Raw genomic sequence first — 27,561 nt, 5'->3', positions numbered from 1 at the left:
CCTTAAGTTTTTCACTAATCTGGCAGTCCATGATAATCATGATAATTATATGAGGACATAATATTCTAGACGAGACCTTACAATCCCTTGGTGTTGAGACATGATGATTTTCAGTTTATTGAGGAAGCTGATTTGCTGTCAGCATTGAGGCCAATTCAAGTCTGAAAAGCCCTTGCTGCTTGGAAGCTGAGATGCAAGTCAAGTATCGCAGTACAGGATGCAACCAGCACCCACATTAGCCTTCATAAAAGATCAATTGGAAGTAGAGAAACATTCACATTGTGTTACTGACTGAACTCTTTGTGTGTCTGTTTTTGCAGGCCAGACTCCTGAAACCAGCTGCTCATCTGTCGGTGGCTCCCAGAGGACCTCCCGCATCCTTCAAGCCTCTTTCAGCCAGAAGTTCACCCTCAGTCTCTTCCAACAGCTACCAAACCCCTGATATAGACCAGGTGGATACCTTTATGATACAACGGGATAAATTCCCAGAGGAACTAATGCACTCATTGAATAAGAAGAAGAAGAAAATGACCACAAACGAGAAGGGAGATGATCCTGATAGGGTTCTTGCATAAATAAAAGGAACTCAGCTAAAGGGACCGAAAAGATGGTGGCACCTTATCGCACTGATGGGTCTGACACAAACAATGTCCCGCCAGAACAGACAGCAGCAATCCAGGACACTTAAGGTTCATTAACTGGGATTTAAAATTCTATACCCTTGCAGATATTGCTGAGAGCCAGCAGGAGAAGAAAACACTGGATATGCTATCTCAGCAAACTGATGCAAATCCAGAGGAGGTTAAACTTTTAATGAAGTTGAATTTCTACAAACAGGGTAAATCAGTCAACCAGGGCAAAAATATACACCTCCTGGAAGAGTGGCTGTTTTGCTGCGATGAACTTGGCAAAGCATTCCACTTCAAGGAATTCACCAGAACTGGGCTCAAAGAAACTTTCACACAGAATGTGGATCTGAAGGGAAAACAGATCCACATTAAGATGAATATTGCTCATGTGCACAAGAACAAATAGTTCCTACAAGCTATAATAAAGTTTAACGTGATGAGGGGAGAGCTGAGTGGTTGCTCTGAAGATGTCGAAGAGATCGCTGCTTCTGCTGTCCTACTTGATGAGAAGGAAGACGGGATGTTCTGTTATGTGGATTTCAGCAGAAAAGGGCTGTTGGACTTACTGATTTAAAATGCAATTTATTTGTAAAATGTACAGGTTGTTCTGTAAAGTTGTTTTACTGAGTTTTTTACAGAATCATTCTAGATGCCAAATTGTTCAGTAAAAACAATAGGATTTCTTCAATTGAATTAATATTTTTCAATATTTTTCAATATCAATATACAATATAGCATATGAAAATGGAAGTAAAATCCTATTCTCTCAAATAAACAACTGTGAATTGTCACCTGCACCTTGTGAATCCCCAAAAAACTATGTAGAAATGATTTACAGTATTGCTGTTACAGTGTTGAATCAATGTTAACTGTCCATTGTGTCATAAACAAGTTGTTGACATCAACAGGAACCCAGTTTCTATCCTTTTCCTCCCCTGTCACAATTTTTTCCTCTCCTTGTGTCACTCCTTATTCTAGTTCTAAATTTCTCTGATCTGATTGTCTGTGATGAGAGGTGACTGTCTATCAGACTAAGCAATTCTATTACCTGAACCCTTTACACAAACTACATTCACTCTCACTGTGCTGACAGATAAACCAACACAATAAGTGACAGATACATGCATGCATATACACACATACAAGTACATATTTGTGTGCAGAGACACAAAATATTGACACAAGTAGGCAACACGTGGACGCAGACTCGGGAAGCACACACACAGGTTTGGCACAGAAATTGAGAGTGAGATACCTGAACGCACACACACACACACACTTGTCCTGCTCTCTCTCTATGTCCTATTTGCTCTCAATAAACTAAATCTCAGCATATCTTGGTAATCTTGCCCCAGGCAGAGGGAGGAGTGTCCTAGGAGCCCACTGCAGAGAGCCTCATTGCCAACCCACTGCGCCAACCCTGATGACATCATCATTATGCACCATTCACCAGACCAGGACCAGTCCCACTGTGCTTGCCTCAGCCTCTAATGGTTAATACATGACATTTAGACACACTACAGGCATTAAATTTCCTAGACGCATAACTATACAACGTGTAGTGGCAAAATAGCTGTATGCTCATATGCTTTTAGTTTTACTGTCTGGAAGGTTTAAGCTCGGAAAATCTTAACTGGACACGGGAAGCAATATGAAAGAAGGATTTGCCATTAGGGAAATGCAAATGGCACTATATTGATCTATAGTATACTACACAGAACACTCCTGCAGTTTACCACACAGGGTTATGTGGTTGCTTACCAATTTAAATGAAGAGAGCAAAAGGCCACAGATGAAAAGAGGGCACAGGATTCAGGTGAGATAATCAGCAATTAATTAAAGGTTCATTTACCACAGGAAGCTTAGGATTTGTCTTGCAGTGTTTTTGTTTGGCCAGACATACAATAAATACATTAACAACATTTTTGGCACACTCTTATGCACATTGTTAGTATGGACTGAGCCCTTAAGAGTCAATTGTAGAGTTCCTAAAATTGAAATTGAAATAGTTTAATACATAAAACACTAATAAGATGACCCGCTGCTGTGCTGTGCTGTACTGTGTCATTTTAGATTGCCTCCCAAGGTGTGATTTTGGATTACTAGCTGATGTACAGCGAATACTAGGTGACATTATTCCTGATATTGTCTAGTTGTGGTCATGCTTACATGTGGAGTTGATGCGTAACTGCATTTCAGACATTTTGCTCATTAATTTAATAAAATCCATTCAAATGAACAGCTATAACAGTTATAAATTAATAAAAGTTGTATTCATGCAATGTTATTCTTTAACTACTTTCTACTTTGACATTCTTATCACATCACTCTCTTCACCCTCAACAATATGATGCTGTCACCTTCCTCATTCTCAAAGTCCTTATGCTACCTTTGTCTTTCTAACTTTGTATTTCTACTCACATTTTTTCACCACCTGCTTCTTTCACTCACTCATTTTTCTGCCCCTCTCTTTCCCTAAAAGGCACATCAACAATGATTTTAAGTCTTACTCAATTTTAGCCACCACATCACTCCTTCACCCTGGCAGAAAAACACAGAATCTATGAAATATTTTTTATTTCAGTTCAAGTTTACCTGCTGGATGCAAGATATCTATATCACTGAAGAGACCAGTCAGTGTATGTGCACTGGCTCCAAGTTTCCACATTACAGTTGTGTAAGTTGTATAATGTAACATGATTGGCTTCCAAAATAGTTGTGATGTCACAAATCATGCTTGTAGGTAGACTTGAAACTCAGAAATGTCCCCCCTTCAGCAGATGAATGTGAAAACAGCCCTCTAGTGTCAAACTCAACTACTCATTCTACAAATAAGGCAAATAAGGTCAAAAATTCAACAGAAGCAACAATACGCAACATGTTTTTGAGTGGAAGGGGACTTTAAACATTTGAAGCACGTAATGTTATCATATAAGCTTATGTCTCATATTCTTGAGAAACTAAAGTCTTCAGAAAAACCACTAAGCCTTATTAACCCCACATCCACTCACTTTCAAAGCCTCGTAGTAAAGATAAAATTGACTGGTTAATTCTACCATGATGGAGAGGTTAAAGGTTAAACACCTAATGTCTTGGAAAACAGATCAAACTTCTAGATTAAGATGAGGTTCAGATGTTTTTCAGAGTAGTTGTATCTAGCAGAAAACCTTCATTCGATGTTCAACTTCTTCAAAGAAAAAACCTCAAATGGAGCCAGTATCCAGGTTCTTACGCACTAGGGGTGTAATAATTTGGATTCTTAATTGAAAATGGATTGAAATGAGCGTTTGATTTCGACATTCAAAATCATAAACAGGTTCACGAATTCTCTCATTATTTTCTTCTCTACACCACTGCCTACTTGTGTACATTCAGGATCCTCTTCACCTCCGGGCCCAGTGGGTAGATGTCATCTCAGTGACCGGGGTGTCCTGGTCATCAAGGTCCTCTTCAAACTTCTCCTGCAAATCCTCCATTTGAATTGCACTGTTCATTCACAGTGAAACATTGTTTAAATCGAAAACTGAATCACGATCTTAAAATCAAGAAAGTCAAACTGTATCATGCATTTGAAGAATCATGACACCCCTATTTTGCACACAAACCAATTGAGGACAATACAACTATTGCATCATTTACACACATGTGCAGAAGGGAACAAAGGGTTTTCTGACAAAGACACCAGACTCCATGGTTACTCAGATATATTGATCACTCTTCTGCCTACACTGACGCAGAAACACACACACCTGTCCATACACAGGCACACATGAAGAGATGCATGTCTACACACAGACACACAGACACACCCAGACACAAGCAGGCAGTCTGGAAATAGGCACCTCCCACCAAGAGCCCACAGAACCGCACTCCCACACAGTCGTTCAATAGTATCATCTAAATGTTTAACTTTGAACCCCCAGAAATCAATACACAGGAGCAAAATATATTTTACTGACAAATAATGATGTGTTGCTACAGTAGAAAGCGGCGACTACAGGATCAGGTCAGTGACAGGCAGACAACGGGAGAAAAGAAGACCGGGTGCTAGCTTTACTGCAAATTGCTGTTTTTTCACACGCTGTTCCACCCCAGAGAGACTTGGTGAGAAAAATGAAAATCTGGTGAAACGGTGAAATATCCTTAGTAGGTTGTGTGGGCGGCACTGACATAGTGTAGAGATGCAGAATAAAGGCAGGATATCTACTGTACACTGTACCACTTATAGAAATTGAGCATGAGAAATTCCTGTAATGGCTACTATTATATACAGTGCCAATACAGCTGCAAAGGAAGGATAAAGTAGGCAGAAATGCACTAAAACAGCAATAGAGAAAAGAAAAACCATGACAGAAGAAGACAGGCGGACCTTCAAAGCACTGAGAAGAAGAGGACGAAAATTCAGAGACGCTTTGAAGGACAAAGGAAGGGTGAATTGCATAAATAAAGGAGAAAATAAGGGGGGGGGAAAGGTTCTCTACACAGAAGGTGATGGAGGGCGAGGTAGAATGAAAAACAGGAGAGTAAAGAAATGTGTGTGTGTGTGTGTGTGTACACAATTGAGAGAGAGAGAGAGAGAGAGAGAGAGAGAGAGAGAGAGAGAGAGAGAGAGAGAGAGAGAGAGAGAGAGAGAGAGAGAGAGAGAGAGAGAGAGAGAGAGAGAGTCAATGACAGGCCCCATGGGAGCAGAGGTGTGTGGAGCATGTCAATACAAATGCTAAGTCACTCAAGGGCTTCAATCCAGATGAAATCTCAGCCTTGCTTCACAGCCAGGTGTTCATTAAAGAAAATATAGAAAAAGAAGATGGATTATGGGGGGGGATATCAAATCGCTACATTTGGATGAGCATATCATGTAATCAAGTCACATTTTTGTCTTTTCATCAAGTATTCCCTGTGACATAAACGTGCACCTTCACCTTGAGCCTCAACAGTCTCTGTCTCTTTCAAATATTCAAACAATGTCACATCTCCTCCTGTCGACTTTACTATGACTTCTCTGTTTCTTTGAGCAGAGGAATCATTGTCTGTCCTCTGCTAACCCAGCACGACCAGCAGTGTGACTTCTTCAGCATTAATAATTGTTTACAGCCTCTGTTCTTAGTAACCTTAGGGGATACTGGGAACTCTGGTTATTTATGAGCGCATAATCTCCTACCTGGGTTGTACTGACACGTCCTCTCCCATCCCTGTGACCGGGTGACCCAGGGGATGGGCTCTAGGATGGACAGTTGTGAGCCTGCGACATGACAGCCTAGCAACATGAAGTGGCAGGGCTGAAAGATGGGATGGGAATTAGGAGATGAGGAGGACGGGGATTTGGGGGATGGAGGAAGGGAGGCCTTTTTCCTGAGGACACACTATAGCTATGCCACAGGTTTGTATGACATTGGACACAGTATCTCAATGAACAATGTTGTGATTCCTCATGATGCTAATGCAGGATTACTTAGAAGGAATATCACTGTGATTTACTGTACCAGCCAGTGTGCATCTGTTATTTCTAGTACATATTTTTTATATAATCACAACGTGAATTGTGTATATCGTTTTGTATTTCATGCTTATTTAAATATAAATAGCTTGAGATTAAAAGCTTTCCTGACAAACAAAGGCTTATAAAAAACATGGACGGGATGATTCATTTTGTGAGGTGACATATTTTTTTAGAGATCACTTTCTTAAGAATACTTAATCTTTCTTCTTATATTGTCAAAAAAGCAGAGAGCAAGATAATGTGCACACTATTAAGGATTATGTTGTATTGCTCTTGTTTTAATAATGGTCTGTGGCAAAGGCCAGGTGCCATGTGCTTACAGTAAATATATACTGTATTTGTATTGTATAGCTCTCTAGTGTGTCTCCAGACTAAGGGAGGAAGCAGATGAGGGGTAAAGGATACATCCGCACGCCGCCTGATCTGGAGCCAATGGCCAGGAGCTTCTGCACAGGGTCAAAGGCCAAAGCAGTGGGCTGGTAAGGGAAACCATGACGAACCGTCTGCAACACAAAAATACAAAACAATGTTTTATTTCAACAAGAAAAAACATTTTAGGATCACAGTTTTGGTAAATGAATGATTTTATCATATAATGAATTTACCTGACCTTGTGACATTCTACAGTGCGGTGAATCTGGTGGAATTTGACATTTTGAAAAGCTAAATGTTCATTTTGTAAAACTGTGACCTTTAATTCAGTTTTTTTTTAACTAAATCCCTTGAAATGATTTCTGTTTAATGGTTAAAGATAACTAACAATTCAAAAGCATTTATTTTTTTATTGTCAATTGTTGAATATGCAATCTCAGAATAAACCTTTGTAACTAACAGATGTTTGTGTCATTGCAGGAAACAAAGCTCAAAGAACATTTTTCTTGTGACATTTTCACATGTGTGATTGCTATGGTGACAGCCTGACATCTTCATAATGCTTACTGTTTGAAACTGTAGATTCAGGCTGAGGTAAAACACTTATGTTACAGTACAACTGGCACTACAACAAAAAATGATCATTATGAACAAGAAGTATACCCATACATATTGCTGTAAATGCACATTTAAACCTTTATTTGCACCATATTAACATTTATGAATATAGCACACATTAATTTTAATATAGAACAGATGAATATAAAACAACATTTTAATGAGCTGAACACTGATTGAAATTCAAATACAAGACCTTTACAAGGTCAACATTAATACTGATGATAAATTGAGACATCACTCTGTAATTAACAACTACCTTCTATCGATGTTACATCCGGATTGAATTGAAAATGAGCTTCAACATTCATGCTGAGGCCTGACGAGACAAAATGACACTGTCTATCACACTCCCACTACGAGATGCTCTGCATTCAATGCAGCTGTCTGCTATTAGTCATGTTAAATTTCCCAGCAGTCCCTCACTTACTGTAATCTGCTCAGCGGGGATACAGAGACCTGGACATTACGAGTGTTGAATGGAAATGTTGCAACACTGATGTGACTGTTTTACCGGCAAATTGCAAGATGAGATATTTCAGTTTTAAACCATATAACAATGTTAAAGAAAACAATTAACAAAAATACTTCTATAAAATTATTTATACAACTCAATAAACTTCTGGCTTTGAACCAACAATGAAAACATAAGTGGTTTGTTTGTTCACAACATTGCTGCCAAACCCTCCGCCCCCAACTCATTTCCAGCACCAACACCTTTTTTGGCTGCAGGAATTATTGTGATTTCATTAATAATATACAGACATGAGTTTGGAAAAATAAAATGAGAGTCTGTGGATGAATGAAATGGTCACATAACACAATCAGAATGAAATCACTCAGCAGTGATCAAACTTGACAGAAAAATGAGAAACAACGCAGAGAGACACTGAATCACACAGAGGAAGGAGAGCGTGTCTGTGTGCATGTACGCAAGTTTGTCTGTGTGTGAGTCTGAATGTTTATTTACACATTTCACATATTTGTGAGTAAAGTATCCAAGTGCATGTTATATTTGTTATATTTAGAGTAAAAAGGTGTGTGTGTGTGTGCGTGTGTGTTAGACTGTTAAGTAATTAAGAGTACTTGGCCTGCATATGCACATATATGTTACTCAACTAATACATACACAAATCCACACAAATGGAGAGACAGTAATTAATAATATTGCTAACCTTTATGTAGGAGATTAAAAAAAAAGTGATTATAGCAACTGGCCACACTCAAAGGTGAAGCTAACTGGCTTTGAGGTAGGGGAGAAAACATTTCTCTGTTGTTCAGATGAAAAGCTCTGCAAATAAAGCTGCCTTGCTAATCACTGTGTTAAGTGGGTGTGAATGTTGGATTGTCCGTTTTGGAAAGTTACAGAGATTGTCAGACATAGCCCCCCGACCAACAAACAAGTTGTCCTGAAGAAGCAGAATGGCCCTTGAAAACCTTCATACAGGTCATGAATTTGAATCTTCAATTTTATTTATATAGCACTTTAAGCACAACACAGTTGATCCAAAGTGCTTTACACAGAGGAGAAATAAACACAATAAAGAGAAATCAGAATGATGATTTACATTGAGTCTGATTTTTTTAAATTGAGCACAACTATAATGTGAAGCAACAGTCTCTGAGTGCACATTTTAAAATCGTCATTATAAGTTTACAATTTTCCATATAATTCCGTGTCTATTCTGTTTAAAGGTGCATAATATACTGAGTTCCTCGGTAAGACGGGTATCAGCATCTCCATAAATACCCAGTCCCTTAGGAGGCCATTTAATAACACTAAGCAAATTTATAGCTGACTATGTGTGTAATTCTATCACAATAATGCAGTTAATGCATCTGGAAGGCATTGGGCTGTAACATTAAGATATGCACCATGAACCTCATCACCACAACTTCAACAGGCATCCACATACATTTTATAGAGTTGAGCTATTTTCAAATGCAATAGGTTTGTGATTGTGATTCTCTATCATTTAATAAGTTCCGTGCATTAAACAGGATATGGGTGTGGGACTTGACGCCAGAAGTGACTACATTTGAGAGTTCAAAGGTAGGTGGGACACACTTTCCAGAATAGGCACTGACACACGCCTTCACCCTGTCATTAACAATCACTTGCGATCACGATGCCGCTACTCATAAACCTATAAACCTTTAGCAGCAGAGAAAGCTGCAGGAGATACTGGCAAATTAGATTTTTTTTAAACCCACCAAAATACAAAATGCATTAGCAAATAAATTCTGACACTTAAATGTCAAACAAAGACATTCATACACCAAATAACTCAAAGTTAATCTCCATGCACAAATATAGTGGAGAAACATGTGCAGAGGAATCTATCTAGACAGACACACACATTCACATTTATCCTCCAGGTCTTGCCAAAAGCATCCTTTAGGTCCTCTGACCCAACTCAAGTGCACTGTTGCTGGGATACAGGAGAGCCACCGTCCCCCACCCCCGACCCCACACACACATATACATACAAGAGGGCCAAGAAGTGGATGAGAGAGAGGGAAAACACATTTACTCTGGTGAATCTCAGAGCAGCTCATACATATTTTAAGGCCAAAGCCATAAAGCATTTTTTCTCCCTCTTTCAGTGCATGTGTTCATATATGTGTGTGACCAGGTTCAACCATCTTCTGTCAACTCTATTATAATGGTGTTTTTTCCATTGCCTTAAAAAAATAAGAAGTGCCTGATAAAGACTATTTTATTCAGTCAGCAACATTTAAAAATCAATAGTCTGATGAGGTAGCTGTTTCCAAACTAGGCTCACAAAACTACATTGTGATCAATTCCCAGGTAAAAGCTGAAAAATGAACAAGGGGAAATTAATTCAAAGGAATAACTAAATCTATATTCATGCCCATGAGGCAGCCAAGTCGTACATTTAGAGAGGCACTCAGCCGTGCAGCAACTGTTGACCTGCAGCGAAGGACCTGCGTTATGGCTGCCAGAGGCTGCATTACATCAACTCCACTCTCCATTCACCACCACCTCCCCTTTTCCTCTTCCTCTGTTATGTTGTTTTCACCCATTCAAATATACAAAACTTTTACACACACACACAAGCTTGACGTTCTTGAGATAACAACACAGACATGCCCACACCCGAAACACTGATACCACCTTATGCCACCCACTGTTCTGTCTCTCCACACAGCGTTCGGCTGCAGAGCTGGTCTAGACCCCTGTTTCTATAAATAGCAAGCAGCACTCATGTCTACCACTGACAGCAAATCGTGCATTGAGCAGCGATATCTCCGAACACAGATCAACGCCATTTAAATCCTTTTTATCGTTATGTGATTACAGTAAATGTTTTTAGACACATTTTTGGGTTTATATTCTCATTTTAGCAATGACTATGTACAAAATATTCAGGTAGCAGGCTTCACGTTTTTAGCCAGCACACCATCGTTTTGCATGTTTAAAATTACAAATGTATTCTGCAAATGAATATATAAACTGAGGCTAATTAACACTGATTTCGTGAGTGACTTGAATAAAATCAGAAGTATTATTTGGCTGCAGTCTAATTAATGTGCTGTCTGCAAGCCGTGTCTTTACTTGACCAAACTGTGCTATTTGAGAATAAAAACACTACTCTACAATCAAGAGTGGACTGAATGCTTTAGCAGTTCAACAACATTGTTATACCAGTAACACTTATTTCATCTTACTGGTTGGCAGCAACAATAATTTCTGAACAAAGCCATCATATCTGAACAAAGAGTGGGTACAAAAAAAACCCAAAAAATCAGATTCACAACAGAAAATATGACTGGAAACACACAAAAATGATCTTTTGGAAATGTATAAAGACAGAACAACACAAGTGCTATTAGTAGCAAATTCAGGTGCCATTACAGATCCTGCCACCACCACAGAAAATATGCTCCTCTGTGACCTAATAACAGTGTAGATTCATTAATACAGACTACTGAGGCAGCTAGTTTTAATGTTGTTTTTAAAAGCCCTGTCAAAGAAAACTTCAACTATGCCAGACACACATTGTTTTAAAAGTGCACAAATAAAACAACCTAGATTTTGTCTCAGTGGTACAAAAAGCAGAAGAGAGGACGATTATGTTGTGTTTCAAATTGGGACAGTAAGGCTTTACAATGATTTCATAATGGAAAGTATAGTACAATCAGTCAAGTAATGACAAGGTAGTATTAAAAATAATCAATTAAAGTGTATTGCACACATGGATGTCAATATCATCACTGATCCTGACTAGCCATGAACATTTGTGACACTTCAGTGAGATGAACCTGAACAAATATTAATCTGGTCGTGTGAATACATCAGTAGCACCTTCTTTTGTATATCAGTGCTGGTGAATCATTACTTTCTTTTTTTATTACCATGGTAGATAAGACTGCTCTCCAGGTAGCTAGATCCAGATGTTACTTAATTTAATGTAAAATGTTGCACACAGATACCTGCTCCTATTTTTAGGCTGAGCAGGGTCTGTATAGGTGCAACATACGATACATGTTATGTCCTTGTCTTATTATTGTATCTTAGCTCAGACCCTACATTGAAACAGGTGGTCAAAGAGTGAAAACCAGTCCAATTTAATAACAAATTAGTTGTTTTAAGTCTTCAATATGGCACACAACACTACATGGCGACATTACAGCCTGGCCTAGATGGTGCTTGGACTGTGCATTTATCTACAAAACAACAAAATCACAAGGGAAGTGTTGTACAGATGGGGCAAGAATAAAAGTAGGAATGGATGAAGAGGCCACTTGGAAGGTGATGTTTAAAGCAAAAGCACTGACAAGTAGTGAATAATGCATAGAGAGAGTGTGAGTGTAGACAGCAGCAGATAGCAGGAGGAAATGGAAATAATGGAGAGAGATGTACTGTATACTGTTGAGGGCCACACGCGAATCTGTGTTATCTTATTATCTATTTTGTGACATCAACATATCCTAAGTTAAACTAAATGTGCCAGACTGTTATTTAGTCATCTTTAACACAGAGACATAAAACAAAAGGTTGTTTAAATTAATGAGGTAATTAAGCAATAAACAAGCCCACAGCACATCCTATTACCTATTTGTTGATTTGGTCTATAATTGTGTAGACTTTGTAGAAATGTATATTAACAGTATCCATACTGGTATTTCCAGTTTTGTCTCTATACTTTTATCAAACAAGAACATTTTTTTTTTCAAAGTTAAAAGTTAAAAGTGTACATTTCTTAATAGTTGTGTTTGACTGCAGACATGCTGAGGCTTTGGGTATGTAATGGTATCTTCAGGCTAGGTTAACTTTTGAAAAGGGCTAAAACCAATACAGCATACATCCAAAGCAAGATTTACAACAGCATATAGTTAAATGTGTTGGTAATGTTGAAAAGGGAGTCATAACTCACATTTTGAACCCTTTGTTGACATCAGGCTGTCAGTCCTTTGGTGCTCTGCAGTTGGTAAGTAGGGACCCCTCTGAGCTTTGAAGCTAGCTTTAACCTAACGCTAAATTAGCTATTGGACGTTAGCTAACATTAAGCTCAATCACAAAAACTAGAGGCAGTCATCCTCCAAAATCCACTGGTGCAAATTTCGGGAAGCGCGCACCTGGTCCGTGCACCAACTTTAATTAGAGGAAGTTTGTGGGTGTGCGCCTGCGCGAGAGCCATGCGTACATCATGAACTGAGCTAACTGCAGGTTCTTGTCACATGTTGGTAAAATCCATAGACTGGTAAAAGAAAAACATGAAAGTATTGCTTGCTCTATGGAGCAAGCACACTCTTAGAGTTACATGCTTGCCCTGACTTTTTATTATGCCCTTTTTATTAATTATGGAGTAGAACATTGGGCTTTACTGATTTTCTGTCTTTGACCAGTTGCAAAAATGTTCTGATGACAAAAGATTTTAGTATATAATCCGGATTTTGTATTGTTTGCAAGTTTTTTTAATTTATAATTTCTGCTGTTTTGCTTTATTTTATTTTCTAATGTTTGCATGTAATATTAATTGGGTAAATTATATTTATGTTTATTTTTATATTTTACTTTGCATTGTTATTGTGTTCTATCTTTTAAAGGTTTTTAGTAATTTTTAATTACTATTTTTCTCTGACTTTTAATTTACAAATGTGCAAATAAACCAAGGAGGAACCAATCAACCTGTGACAACAATAGTATTGTACAGTTATTGTTATTGTTTATGTTTCTGCTAAAATGTTTTACTTATTATTTTCATTTGATCTTGTTTTTTAAAAGCACTTTGAGCAGCAGCTGCTGCTGCTGCTGTTATTATTATTGCAGTAGTTGTCATTTACTGTCAGCTGTCAACTTACAACGACCCTACGGTTGAGGTAAAGTAAACTAGTAACTTGATGACTGTGAGAGCTGAAGACTGAGTGCATCATATCAGTCTCACAGTTTTGAGTCTTATCCTGGTCTTCATCATATTTGGCATATGGTGTTCACATGGAATAGAAACGTGATTATCTGATCATATCCTTGTTTACATGATCATAACCGTATCCGCGTGTCTGATTGTCTGCCTGCAGGTGTGTCTCTCTGAACATCTTAGACTCTTATTTCTGTACCAACTTATCTCAACAATTGGGGATGAATAGCCTGCAGCTTTGGTCTCCATCAGATCTGTGGTAACAAGAGTAACAACACAATTCATAATCTGAATTACCAAAATTAGACTTTCCCTTTCAGCGTCTTGATCATCATAACATAATTTACCATCAATTTGTGTCAGTGTGTGTGTGTGTGTGTGTGTGTGTGTGTGTGTGTGTGTGTGTGTGTGTGTGTGTGTGTGTGTGTGTGTGTGTGTGCGTGCGTGTGTGTAACTGACTAACTAACACGTAACTTGAGTTGATGACACACTTGTGAGCTTGCATGCCAATGATCAGTAACCTGGATAAGGTGTTTCCAGGCCACAATGGTGGTCTCTATCAGAGTTAACTAGCTACTGGAAACCGGGGTAAAGTCTTATCTGGGTTTCTTAAATCAGAGCATTGTGTGCACTAAATACACATATACACACATAACTGAGATACTCCAAAAGCCTGATCACAGGATAAAGATCTGCATGAAAATGCACTCAGTGATGTGACTGGCAGATGACATTGATTACCATCTCAACATCAAGTACTTTTTTTTTTGTTGATCACAAGATAGTTTGGGCAAATAATCATTATAACAATAATAATAAAACACAATGGACTCTCTAGCCCTTCTAAGTACAGCGTTCTTCTTACTTTTTGATTCTTGGTCCATATCAGATATGTTAACTGAAGATAGCCAAAAAGCAATTGGACTTAAATTGAATAGTTATAAAAACTACTGTAGCTGGTTTTAAAAGCCTTTTTCTTTTAATTCATAATATTTTTATAAATTGAAAAAAACTGTAATACTATATTATTTGAAAGAAACGTGAGAAATACACAACACAGAGATATTTTATTCAAATTTGGGCAACACAGGCCTATGTATCAAAAGATAATGCTGAATGAATACACACATGTGGGCTGTATTTAAATCCACATTGCCAAATAAACCCTGAATCACAGTAGTGATGAGTAGTCAATGACGTTAGAGCAGGTCATGGTGAGAGCAGGTTTTTATTTAGTCATGCCTACAAAATATTGTACAGCTTTCCTGCAGATCTAAATAACATTTGTTTACTGTCCTTTCATGTTTGTTTATAAGTCAAAAGGTTACGAATAACAAACATGATCATTATAGCATCTTGGTAATGATTAATTAGATAGAAAGCACAAACATGGGAAACCTCTCTTTGATAGCTTTATGTTGATGTTATATCGTTAGATATAAGACAAAAAAAAGATCAAACCATTTTTTATATGATTAGAAATATTTTAGGGTTAAGTATTCACATCTTATACATGTACGATAAATATCAGAACACAGAACATGTGCCACTTCTGAGATTTGAAGAAAAAAAAACTACAATAAGTGGATAATGGATTGTCTTTTTACAAGACCTTTCAAAGGCACCCTTAGTCCTTAGACCCAAAGAGCTTAGAAAAAAGTATATTTATTACTATTTGTACAGACATGAAAAGTTTTTGAACCCTTTGTATCACTTTATGATACATATATATATATATATATATATATATATATATATATATATATATATATATATATATATATATATTGTACATATACTGTCGTTTGTCAGTAGGTTTGCGAGTGTACAAATGATGCACCTGTATTACCCAAGTGTTTTACCACCTGTCCCCTCAGGCTACATGTCAGGATGAGAGAGAGCAGTGCAGGAAAAAGTAGAGGATTCCTGTCACAATCATCCATTATAATTTACACAGACTTTACAGAGTCAGAGCACCCATCACACAAACAGAGATACACATGGCTTCACCCACCAGTGTTTGAAGGGAGATATTTTGAGGTTGCTCTAAAATTCCTTTGATCTAGTTGGGAGCAGCCCAGAATAAAAAAAAGGCATATCTGAACGTGGGTAGGAGAGAAGACGCTAGGAGGGGAGGAGTGCAAGGGGAGATCAGCGGTTTCTGAATGTGTGAAATGCGAGTTGAAACACACATTGGTTACACAACACAGCATGATCTCATTCATTTCTCTTCACACTCTTGCCTTTGTTTCCTCACCAAAGGTTTATCATTTATTGTTTGAATACATGAGATCAACCTCAAGTATTTTCTTCTTTTGGTCCTTGAAAGGAAAAAGAACATCAGCATTAAACTAAATCCAATATCTTTCCAGAACTGAAAAAAAACAACAAATAAATGAAAGCAATATGTTTACAGTTTTACAAGGATTGCTTTAACCTTAAACATGCATGTTATATATAACATAACATGTAACAGTTGTTTTAATCTCATATATGAGATAGTCGTATATATACGACACTAACCATCTAGGTCTCCAGACTAGAGACTCTATCTAGACAGCTTTTTCTGTTCTTAACATTTAATGTTGTGTTTTATTGGTAACATGAAATACTAAGGCAGACAGGAAGTAATGTGCATTTGCTGCTTACCTATACTGAGTCATTTAAAGAGCAGTGAGAACCACTGTGGTACGATAAAGCATGCTAGCTCAAAGAATTCACTTAATCGACAGAAAAACACCCACAGCTTCATTGACAAACAATCTCTGCAAAATCTAGTGCAAAGCCAATACAGGAAGGATTGCTTGGCACCAAAAATGAAAACAAACACATTTCATGACAAATGCAGGCTGCTATTATTGGCAGAACATTTTTTAACTGAGGTAAGTTGTAACAGGCAAGTGATCACCTTTTGATATTAAAAACTATCCCCAGTGTCTTTTCCCAATGTCCCGTGCCATGAATAAAGTGATTCAATGTTCCAGGGTGTGATTCTTTATCATGCTGGAAGACAAAGGCTGAAGAAACTTTCATTCATCACTGAGGCTGAGGCTGATCTAATAAGCACTTGCTCCATGCGCTATGCACTCACACATAAACACACGCGCACACACACACAGAGAACAACACACAAATGTGCACAGGATGAGAATGCAGTGTGAGAGCTCAGAAGTATGAAAACGAATGAATGAGCCTGGGTAAGCTTCCCTCCCTGCTGACTGTAGTGGGCTCATTTGTATGAGAGCTGCAGACTACCCAGTGTTATGTGTGTGGCCAGAGGGAGTTGGGAAGAGACACTTCTACGTATCTATGTATATGTACGTATGTTTGCATTTAATGCATTGATGTTAGTCTGAAATGTTTTGGTTATTGATTATGCACACATAACCACACAGATACACCTCGACCCTTAAAAACACTGCACTGATGGGAGCAGCATACAGTTGCTCTTTCTCTGGCAACATTTAACACAAACCCCTTGCGGGCCAAATGTGATAAAAATGTTAAGCATGTGTTTCTTCAGATGAAAGCGTGGGCTCAACAGTCATTTAAGCATAATTTCTCTTAGTGCCATGCAATCTTCTCTGCTTGTGTGTGAGTGGAGGAGGTGACTGTTGTGATTGTATTCTGGGGCTTTATGTCGCTTTCATGCAGAAGTGGGGTCAGAAACCAGCCATGTGTGTATGTACTATATATATGTGGTTTAACCTTTTAACCACAGCAGCAGACATGTCAGTGAATCAGTCATAGCATCAGAATTATGCCTTAGGCTTGATGGGAAAAGAAGGAGTTGATCTAGTCACGTGTTACTACCAACAACACTGATATGTAACATGCCATGCAGTAAGCCCCTTTAATAAATGTCTCAAATGGATGTTTCATGGTGACACGTGATGAAAGAAGATTAAAGGACATTTTTTTTCTCAGCTGTGCGTTTTACTTGAATGGTTGAGATAGCTATCTGAGTTTTTACGACAGCATTTCTCGATTTGATCATTATTATAGTGTGTTGAGACCGAACATGAAGCGAACAATCACATAGAAAGTCGTAGGCGTGAATTTGCCCCAGGTGATGCAAACTGACGCAAATATGCAGCCGTGCAACTCGAAGGTGTTTACACTTTAACTTTAATGTATTACTTGATGAATGTACAGAAAGGAGAGGGGAAAAAGACTTGAGGGAAATAACAGAAAGAACCAGAGTTTCTGGAGAGTCCTGAGTTCAGTCCTTATGTTTTCTTTCTCATCTGGAGACCCACCCTACTCTGCCTCTGATTGACTAGTACCCATTGTCTTTATTAGTTAGGTTGGTTAGATTCAGGCATGAGGAGCGAGATGGTTTGGGTTAGGGTAAGAATATCAGGGTCAGAGCCAATCAGAGGCAGAGCAGGTACAGGAACAGCTGGTGCATGAATGTATTACAAGAGCTGGATAGGGCGCCCCTGCTGAGCCTTACAGCCAATTCTCCCCAGTGATCAAAAAATCTCCCTGTGGCCCAAAATCTCCCTGTTGCCCAAAAAGCATTTACCACATAGACCACCGTTCTAAAAGAGATATCTGTAAAATTGTTGACAGGACACCACAAACTGCAAACAAGGTGAATTTATATTTGTATAACTTTCCTTCCTACAGGTCAAGCAGGAACTCGTGGGCGGGCCCAGCGGAGGAATACACTACTGTGTATATTCAGTGGGCTGCATAATGGGGTAGTAAACTCAACATTTGAATCTCATGTAACATTGCTATACTCATTTATGTTTTTCATTTGTAAGGGACCATGTACAATATCAAATCAATGTTATTATTTAATATTTAACATATTGTACCAGAGTGAGTCCTTGCAGTTATTTAGCATATCAGTTTTACTAAATATGTATTGCATTTTCATGAATTTTCAATAAAATACAATGATGATGTTTAAACTGCAGTATTTTCTAAAACAATGGGGAAAATGTTGGCAATGGAAAAACGATGTTATGACTGTCAGTGAGTTCCATGTAGAAAGCAATCTGTGTTAAAATTAAACCCTTTGATATGTTTCCTCATGTCGCTACAGGCAAGCTGGATTTATGCAAAATGAAACACAGTTATGGTTATTGCCCACATAATAGCAGCTACTACGATCATCTGTACAGACAAACAATTTAATGTTATATTTTTATTATTGTGCTGAAATGTTATGGTAAAACAGAATAAATTAATCAAAACTGTCTTTTACTTGAATACATCTTGTAGGTACTTTGTGACTAAATTTTGAAAAGAAAACGTTGTCCTAAAGTAACCTAAAGTCTTCTAACGAGCAGTGTTTTTATTATGACTTTCTTGGTGAGAGTTCAAAAAGGAAGATCTCTTTGCTCATGTTCTGCCTTTATTCTTCTTTGGAAGAATGTTGTGTCTTCCACTTTCTCACGCTGTCAAAATCTCCAAATTCACTACTCCAACGTCACCATACCTGATCAATGATGTGTCTGTCTGCACTCCCTGGACGACTCGGGGTAAATCCTGTCTTATCTCCTATTTTCACGTAGGCTTAATTAAGATGCTTCACAACGATGGAGAGTAATAACCAAAAAGTCTGGTGTCTTCATAAATATTGTCATACACTTTCTCCCACTTTCAGGGAGACGTCAAGTACACGAGGTTTGTCAAGTGCTTGAGAGTCGCATTTCAGAACAGGATGATCCTCTAACCACTCAGAGAGGCATGGCAGAAACTGAATGTTGGTGTAAAGCAGGCCAAGTGGATTGTTGTCCATTATAAAGTTTCAACTCATCAGTCTCAGTTGCTCTCTCATGCACTAAATCACTGTGTTAGTTTGCATACACAAGTACATGGAAAGTACAAAGAAAGGACAATAAATGTCTGTAATTGATGTTTCTCCACAAGTAGCCACATGATGGATAAAGACTAAATGATGGATCAACAACAGAATCTTTTGTTAGCTGTATGTTTTACTTATGAGGCCAATTTGCAGTAATTTTTAAGCATTTATTGCATTTTATGAGCCATTAGTACACAATCGATCTGTGTGTTAATTGTGGATTTAAGATAATTGAGCATTGATGCAGCCCTGGAAAACACATGCAATGATGATATTAACAGCAAACAAACCACAAAAAAAAAGAAAAAAAGCATTGTGCATGGGGCCTTTCAGGACAAGGTGGCGCCATGAGCGTTGTCTAGCTAGAATTTTGTGATTAGTAACCACACATCGCACAAAAGAGGAATTACTGTGGTGGTTTATCAAGCACTGCAAAATGAAAACAGGCTTCATGAGAGTGAACTGAAGTGAAATGAAGGGCTGTTTGAAAAAATCAGAGTCCTCCTCTGTCTCACTTACACACTTTCTGAACATATCTCCTCTGCTATTGCTTTTTCCCATCTTCTCCTCTCAGCCTGACATCAACTCCTCCTTAATTGATCCCACACTGAGGCTTCTGACAAGCAGCCGACACATGGTAATGTGAGACTAGCTGGAAGTCAACCCACTGAGTCATCACACCCATGGTGAGCTTGTGGGGTCGCTGCTGAGGGAATAAGGTGATGTCATCTTTACAAGCCCACAGATCATGCTGTCAGAGGAAAGACATGGGGGCGAGAAGGCCGTAACTCCTAACCTCTGAACTTTAGCCATGTTAACAAATTATTTTGCACCTAACCTTCTGAATTGTCGTACTACACAAAAACCATTTCAGTAATGGTTAATAGTACGCTGCTGAAGAGCAAACCTGTGAACTAACAGCATAGCAATATATTTGCTGATCTCCAACATGGTAACAAGTCTACGGGAATCAATACACTGTACTGTGTACAGTATAGAAAGTGCTGGGACATCTAGGCTAACATTAGTAACTAACAGATGCATTCATGACAAACTATCTAACTAACATAAGTTTGCAGTTCTTTATGTGCACATGATCTTATTTCACAGAAAGTATTCAGTTCCCAGTCAAAAAGTAACACATTATTTGTACCTACTGGATCTCATTAATAAAGAGACATAGAGTACAGCTATGCTAGCAGCTCTGAGGCTGAAGGCCTACTAAACAATGATAAGATGAGCATGCTAATATGCTAACAATAGCAATGCTAGCACTTTGATGTTTACCATCTTAGCTATGCTTGCTAGCATGCTAACAAAGTATTGCTGAGGCTGATGGTAATGTTCATTAGTTTTGCAGGTATTTTGTCATAAATTGATGCATTGAACAAATTTAAAATTTGACCTGATGATGGTACTAGATGAAAAGTTATGGGATCACAAAGGTTATTATCATACATGCTGAGGGGTTATTATGAAGGTGCGTATCAATATAGTATAGTATATAGTATATAGTATATAGTATATATATAGTATAGTATTTGTTTAGATATTTTATTCAGAACCACAAATGTCAATCTAATGCTACATCATCTGGGAACCACATTTTGTGTCAATCCAAATAGAATATTTCACAGGATAAGAGAAACATTTTACTTTCTGAAAAGTCAAGAGTGAAAAATGAGTAAAATTGTTCTATACCTAATTTTATGGCTTCCCGCTCAATAGCCAATTTCAGTCAGAACCAAAGTGAACTTGGCAATTGCCATCCTTAGAGCCATGCCACTAACATGACTACAAACTCTACATTAGGTTGTTATGGAAGGACATCAGCACAACAGCATCTAAAATATTTACAGGAAAACCCATCCTGTTAAAATGCCCATTAGTCTTCCTAAAGGGCTGGCTGCAAAATGTGGCACAGAGAAACTGCACTCTTCTAAAACATTAATCTTATCTGGTGACAGTAATGGGCATAGAAAGGATGTTTTACAAGAAAATCTAATTTGAAATAGGATTTTGCTGGTGCTGAATTAGCAAAAACTGAGATTTTTGAGATTAATCATTTATTTAAGGACATTAGAAATGTGAATGGGGTCAAGATGTCCCAGTAGTGCACCTTTTTAACAAGCTTTAGATCCACAAATATTAAAACTCTAAAAAACTAATTGAGTTCAGATGTGGCTTTTTTTTGTTGGCAGAGATCTATGAACGACCTCACCAGAAAACACAATAGCATTGGTCTATATCCAAAGACTTAAAACAACATACAATATGTTTATGTTTTCCTGATAAGTGACCTATTTTGGTCGAGCAAATAATGACTGTTTTTTTTCCAGAGCCAAAGGAGGAAGTAGCGTGATGTTGTTACAGCACTGCAAAAGCCTTTAGGGAGGAGTTTGGGGCGGATGTTTGGATGTACTTTTAGTGCAGCTGCCTTTGACTTGCAGATCTTTTGTCTATATGGAAAGTATTATATATGTTTGTGACAAAAATATTTGGAGTTGCAATGCGGTGTGGCTGATGTGCTGTAGCAGTTGACATGTCTAGGTCACTTTCTCTAATTTACCTGTAGCCATGGAAGCCAGATCGCCTCCTTAAGTGGTCTTGTCATCAGATCACAGTGCTAGAAAGATGGTATGCAGTCATAGATCATACACACCTAAATGATGAGTATTACAATTAATTGTGAATAAATTAAAACTAAAGCGAAATGCAGACAGGCACACTTAAGTATGTACTCATCTGACAAATTATATTTTTTCAGCGTACAGCTAACATTTATCTATGACATAAAGCTTCTTGGAGCCTTGTTCTCCACAGCAGCAAGTAGGACTTAATTTTTTATTTTTTTCATTGATTGAAATTCTGTTGTTGGTACTCCAGTTCAGAAAGGTGGAGTGAAAAAAGTGGCAAATACAATGTGAATGAAGTCAGCTGAGATAAAGACTTAACAGAATGCAAATGACAGTCATTATGAGAGAAACTGGTGATGATTTTTTTTAACCAACTGTGAAGATCTTCTATTTTAAGATATACATGCTGTGTGCAGCATTTTACTATGCATTTGTGAAGCTTGTAGAGGATGCTATTTATTTTATTTTTTTTTTACTTATAAAAGAAAGATATATATGCTAACATATGTAAAGATATAAGATAAGCTAAGATAACTTCATTAATCCTGAATATGATTTTGTCTCTTCCTTATAAAACAGTATTGTGGTCATGGATTGTTTGAAGGGAAGTCATGCTACACAATTCCTGTTTCACGTCTTCCTTTGTCTCTACTTGGTTCTGAGTTTGTGTGGGACAATTAGGTAACTAGGTTACTGCTAACACCTTTTTAGTAAAAATATTTACATATTGTATGTGTGGCACTGAAATTAATTGAAGTTTGTGGGAAAAAACGAACACATTACATCAGCAGCAGCAGCAGCTGGTAACATTCACACATGACAGAACGTATCCATGATTCAAGCTGTTGTACACTAGATTATGATGCTGATCCATTAGCATGTGGCAGCAGAAATCATGATGTATTGGAGATGTTTTATCACTGTTTAGTCATCCAGTATTGGAGATAATGACAGTTGTTCTTAGCTAAGAGGAACAAAAGCCCAAATGGTTGTGAGCTAAATTAGCTTAAACACTTTAAGGTTTTTCATTCAGAGATAACGTTTGTTCTGAGCCATTACTTGCAGGGCCTTCCTATCAGCTTGAACAAGTCTGGTCATTCCCTCTGACCTCTCACTACTGAAATATTTTCATCTACAAAATTGCCACTGACTACAAGTTTTGTTTTTCTGTAATCTCCAGATACTGTGGGCACACTTTTTAAGTGAAATTTGACATGAACCTATGTAAAGATGGTGTCTTCAAATAACTAACACCCATACCATTTGCATATGCCATCCATTCAATAGCCTTTGTTGCTAAGCTTGTTCAACAAGGCTGTTTGAATTGTCTACTGACATTTTTTAATCCAATTTGGGCTCAAACATGCGTGGATGTTTTTGAGAAATGTATATTTTTTAGTAAAGAACAGACAAAAATTAAAATGCTACTACTACTACTGTTTCTCTAAAGCTCTGCTGAGGGGCAGAGCTGGCCAATCAGAACAGAGTGGGCTCATCAGGAGGTGGGGCCTTAAAGAGACAGGAGCTAAAACAGCCTGTTTGAGACAGAGGCTGAACTGAGGGGCTGCATTAAGGGCCACTGTAAAATAAATAAGATATTCCAGTAAAGCCCCAGATTTCAAATATAGACCCAGAAATCTGCATAATTTGGCCCCTTTAAACATACTCTACATATTATATCATATCATGGTAACATATTAGTAGGTCAGTTTGAGGAAATGTGTGGGCGATAGCCAGAAGAAGTCCATAAGCCTGAATTCTTTCAGTGTGTTCTTGTAAAAAGGAAGCCTCAACCATCATTTAGCCTCCCGCCCTCATTCTGTGCTTCTCTTTATTCCATAACACCAATGCAGCATTGTGATGGTCAGGAGCAAACTGACTGAGGGAAAGAGTTGCGCACATGTGCAGAAATAACCGTTTTTTCCCCTTACAAAGGAATACATGTCAACATATACTATACAATAAAAGCAATACGAGTTGGTGAATCTAGGTGATTTATTATTCTCATAGCTTCTTATTGTATAATTCAGTTCAATTTAATTTAGTCAACTCAATACAATTGGCCTAATGCCACCGCAACCCAGCCCTGGATAAGCAGCAGACAATACGATTTAGCTCAATTCAATGTAATTCAGTTCAGTCCAGTTCTATCGCTTAAAGATGCATAAAGTAAATATAAAAATGTGATTCAAATATATGAACAAAGTAGCAAGAAATGAGTCTTTAATCATGACCACCCTCAGGTGTAAAACAATAATAAGGGACAGGCAAGTCTGACCTCCAAATTTTTCAAATATCTGTAAGAAAAGTCTCAGACACTGCATTCATGTAATGCTTCCACCCTCATCTTCCCTTCCCCACCATCTGTCTCCCCTTTGCTGTAAACAGAAATGAGTCTATAGATTCAGTGAGAGTCTCAGCCACCTGGGTCCCTCACATTTCCCTCTTTAACTCCTTCAGTCTGAGGCAGATTTCACCAAAAACCTCATTTCAACACACTCTCCAGTGTACACAGCAACTTCCTATGCATTGTAAATACATAAAATCTAATTCAAACAAAATGAGTTATAGCTTCTTCCCACACTGTACAGTGAAGACAGAAGTCATGACTAACTTTGAGATGTTAGCCAAGACCCTCCCACACATACTGCACCAGCACACAGATTTATATCCCCATAAGAAAGTGAAAATCCTATTTAAAAATATCCGGGGCAGTGATGGAAATGTTTAGATGACTGGCATGTCTGCTGTGTTTTAGTTTGTTTTCATTTGCAGTATATTCAGGAAACACATTTAATCACATTAATTCAGCTGATGAAACATCATTTTCTTTGTTAACCATTCATCCAACACCATAAAATATCATACCTTTCTATACAAACTGTAAAACATAACAACTTTCTGCTATGTATGGCAAGCACATTTTTTGTAGCTCAATAAATTAGCAAAAAAAGTCATAAGAGACACATTTTTATTCATACATGGTTCTCAAGGACTGTGTGTGCGTGCGGGCACATCTACATCAAACTTGCTGCATAGATTAAAATGAGAAAAAAGCATCATTGTTAGATGATAAGTGAGACAATAACACAGGATACATCTTTGGCTCAGTTACTTTTCCATCAATCGAACATTGAATGCATTCAACTTTAAACAGTCAGGTAGGATTTCATAGTTTCTGCATATTTTTAAAGCTGCATAGGATCAGTATTGTTGTGAAGCATGTGGTTGCCAGGGAGATCATAGTCCATATGATACTCTCAGCAAAGGAAAATAGATATCTGATGGAGACAGTGGACAAAGTCTGAAAACATAGTCAATGACTCACATATAAAACCTTTTCATCCCACCTTAAACTCTGTCTGGGCTACTAAAAGGGATGAACACATATGATTCCTCTTGTTCTGTCACTGTCTCCCTCTTTTCTACACACACACAGACATGCAACTTACACCTGCACAGGCTCAAATAAAACCACTTAAGAAATGTGTCGATGATGGTGTACACTTGTGTCTTTTTTACGAGAGGTTCAATCAATTCAATGTCTTAAATAACAACCATACATTAAGCCACATGTGGAGGAGGAGCAGCTTCCTGCATGGGACCAGGGAATCATGCTGTTCTTTTCCAGCACTTTCTCCTCCCTGTCTGTCTGCTTAGGGTGCTCTGCAGCATCCTTTTCAGCTTGTGAATCAACCTCCCTCATCTTTCTCCTCCTCCCCCTTCTCCTTCCTTCCCTGTTTCCTCTATAGAAATAAAAAGGCAAACTCCCACCCTCCACCAGTGTCACTCAATAATATAGCTCTGAAAATAACCCAGTTTATCTTGGGTTCTCAATGAATTATTCACAGCCATATCCAAAAATGCACCCCGTTTCTTTAAGGGTGAGGAATAATCGCTGCAGTCAGCTCCAAAATGCATCCAGAAAAGGGCTGCAATGGGCGGAAGAGGCTCTTGCTATAAATACACCTCCCCCCTACCCTCCCACCCCCCGAAACCCTCCATCCCCACCACCCATTCACATCCTTCCCTCATTGTCACTCCTTCCCAGTGAAAAGCACATCAGCTAGGACAGTAAGCTACTGCAGGGTCCCTCCGCTGGCTTGCTGTGCACTTTTTATACAAGGGAGGGACACCAGTTATGTCATCGCTCCTACACCATTCGTGCCTGCTTGCTGATGCAACGTGGAGGCTGCTATTTATTGACTTCCTCTGGGTTGTTTATATCACATGTGTAGGATACTGCAGCCTGTAGGCTACAGCATGCCGATGACGGGGCGCATATACTGTGTACTGCACATACTGGTGGGAGCTGGAGTGTTCCCAAAACTGCACGCACACACTCACACACATGCCAGCTGTGCACACATGTCCACGGGGGCTGAGCTTTATGCAGATGAACAATGGGTGACTAATGGACATAACCGCAGCTATTTGGCGTTAAGGCCCTAAAACAAAAAGCTACTACGGCTGATAAGAACCAGAAGCGTTACTCTGTGAAGGCTTTGAAAGACTCCCTCTCTCTTGTTTTGTCTAAATGTGTCTAAATTCTCAGGAGGATTACAAACGAGGAGCTTTCCGCGGTGCTGAACTTTCAACACAAACAGAGAAAAGCAGGCCACCAAATTTAGTGCAGCAGCTGACTGACACTCCAGATTCAACTTTTACGATTCCTTCCCACTTCATCGATGCCTATAAGAACGCCTGTAGACATTATTTCTTCAGTCTTCATATATGTGGATAAGGATGTGAGGTAACCAAAATCCAAGGATCTACACTGACAGACTGTACTGACAGACAGTCCTTTGTTTGATGTCGATGGCCTACGACAGAATAAACCTCACTTTTCTACTCACCTTACACAGCTGAAAGTTTTCCGACACCAGCGTCTCTTGGACGTCGATATCCTTGGGAGTTGGCGCTGCGGTGGGAGTCCCGGCCGCGCTGCCGCACGATGGAGATCCGATAGTCCCCCCTGGTGAGGAGGTTGTCAAACCGTCCAATACCTTCCGAAACTTCTTCATTTTTTTGATCGTGCTTTTGGGTATTTTAATGTTATGGATAGGGAGGAAGAGAGGACCACTCTGTGCTCTTTCTTTTCCCCAGAGTTCCCAGTCTCCTCTCAGATGCAAGATCCCAACTCGTTTAGGCAGCTAAAGGAATAAATCGTCTGTTCCTGCAGCAGTAGCAGGCAACACAACCCACTCTCTCGTTCTCTCTCTTAAGTGCAATTCAAAAAGTAATGGAGGCACCTCATCTTGCACTCTGGCTGTTGTCCACAAAAATGAATGCGTCTGGTCCACTCTGATCAGAGGATTACAGTCAATGTTGCAGAGGCAGGTCGCCTATCTCATATCAGAGCACCGACTGCTACAGAAACTACTCAACTTCATCTTGCTTTTGAATCCTAAAGTAACATCCACTCTCGGGCTTGGAGAAAACCCCAGCACCTCAACATAATCAGGGAACCGAGCAGCGATGTTAAAGCACGCAGAAGTGTAAAGAAAAATGTATCAAAAGAACTTAGAGCAGGTCAATCCACTCTTCCCCCCAAAAAAGCACTTTCACAGTACTGTCTAACAGGAAGAGAAGGAGGGGGGAA

The 27,561-nt window shown here is 38.6% G+C and overlaps 1 protein-coding gene across 2 annotated transcripts in view; it reads right to left on the bottom strand.

The window, feature by feature from the left end:
• stxbp5l (syntaxin binding protein 5L) overlaps positions 1 to 26,983 on the bottom strand; it is a 150,455-nt gene extending 123,472 nt beyond the window's left edge. For both annotated transcript variants that reach the window (XM_062431651.1, XM_062431652.1), the window contains exons 1-2: positions 26,816 to 26,983; positions 6,532 to 6,629 (exon numbers count right to left, since the gene is read on the bottom strand). In XM_062431651.1, coding sequence (XP_062287635.1) covers positions 6,532 to 6,629; positions 26,816 to 26,983 — 266 coding nt within the window. The remainder of the gene's footprint in view (positions 1 to 6,531; positions 6,630 to 26,815) is intronic.
• Between the last annotated feature and the right edge of the window lie 578 nt (positions 26,984 to 27,561).

The sequence above is a fragment of the Scomber scombrus genome, chromosome 13 (genome assembly GCF_963691925.1).
Source record: "Scomber scombrus chromosome 13, fScoSco1.1, whole genome shotgun sequence".
In the NCBI taxonomy this organism is placed as follows: Eukaryota; Metazoa; Chordata; class Actinopteri; order Scombriformes; family Scombridae; genus Scomber; species Scomber scombrus.
This window is presented reverse-complemented; position numbering and strand designations above follow the sequence as displayed.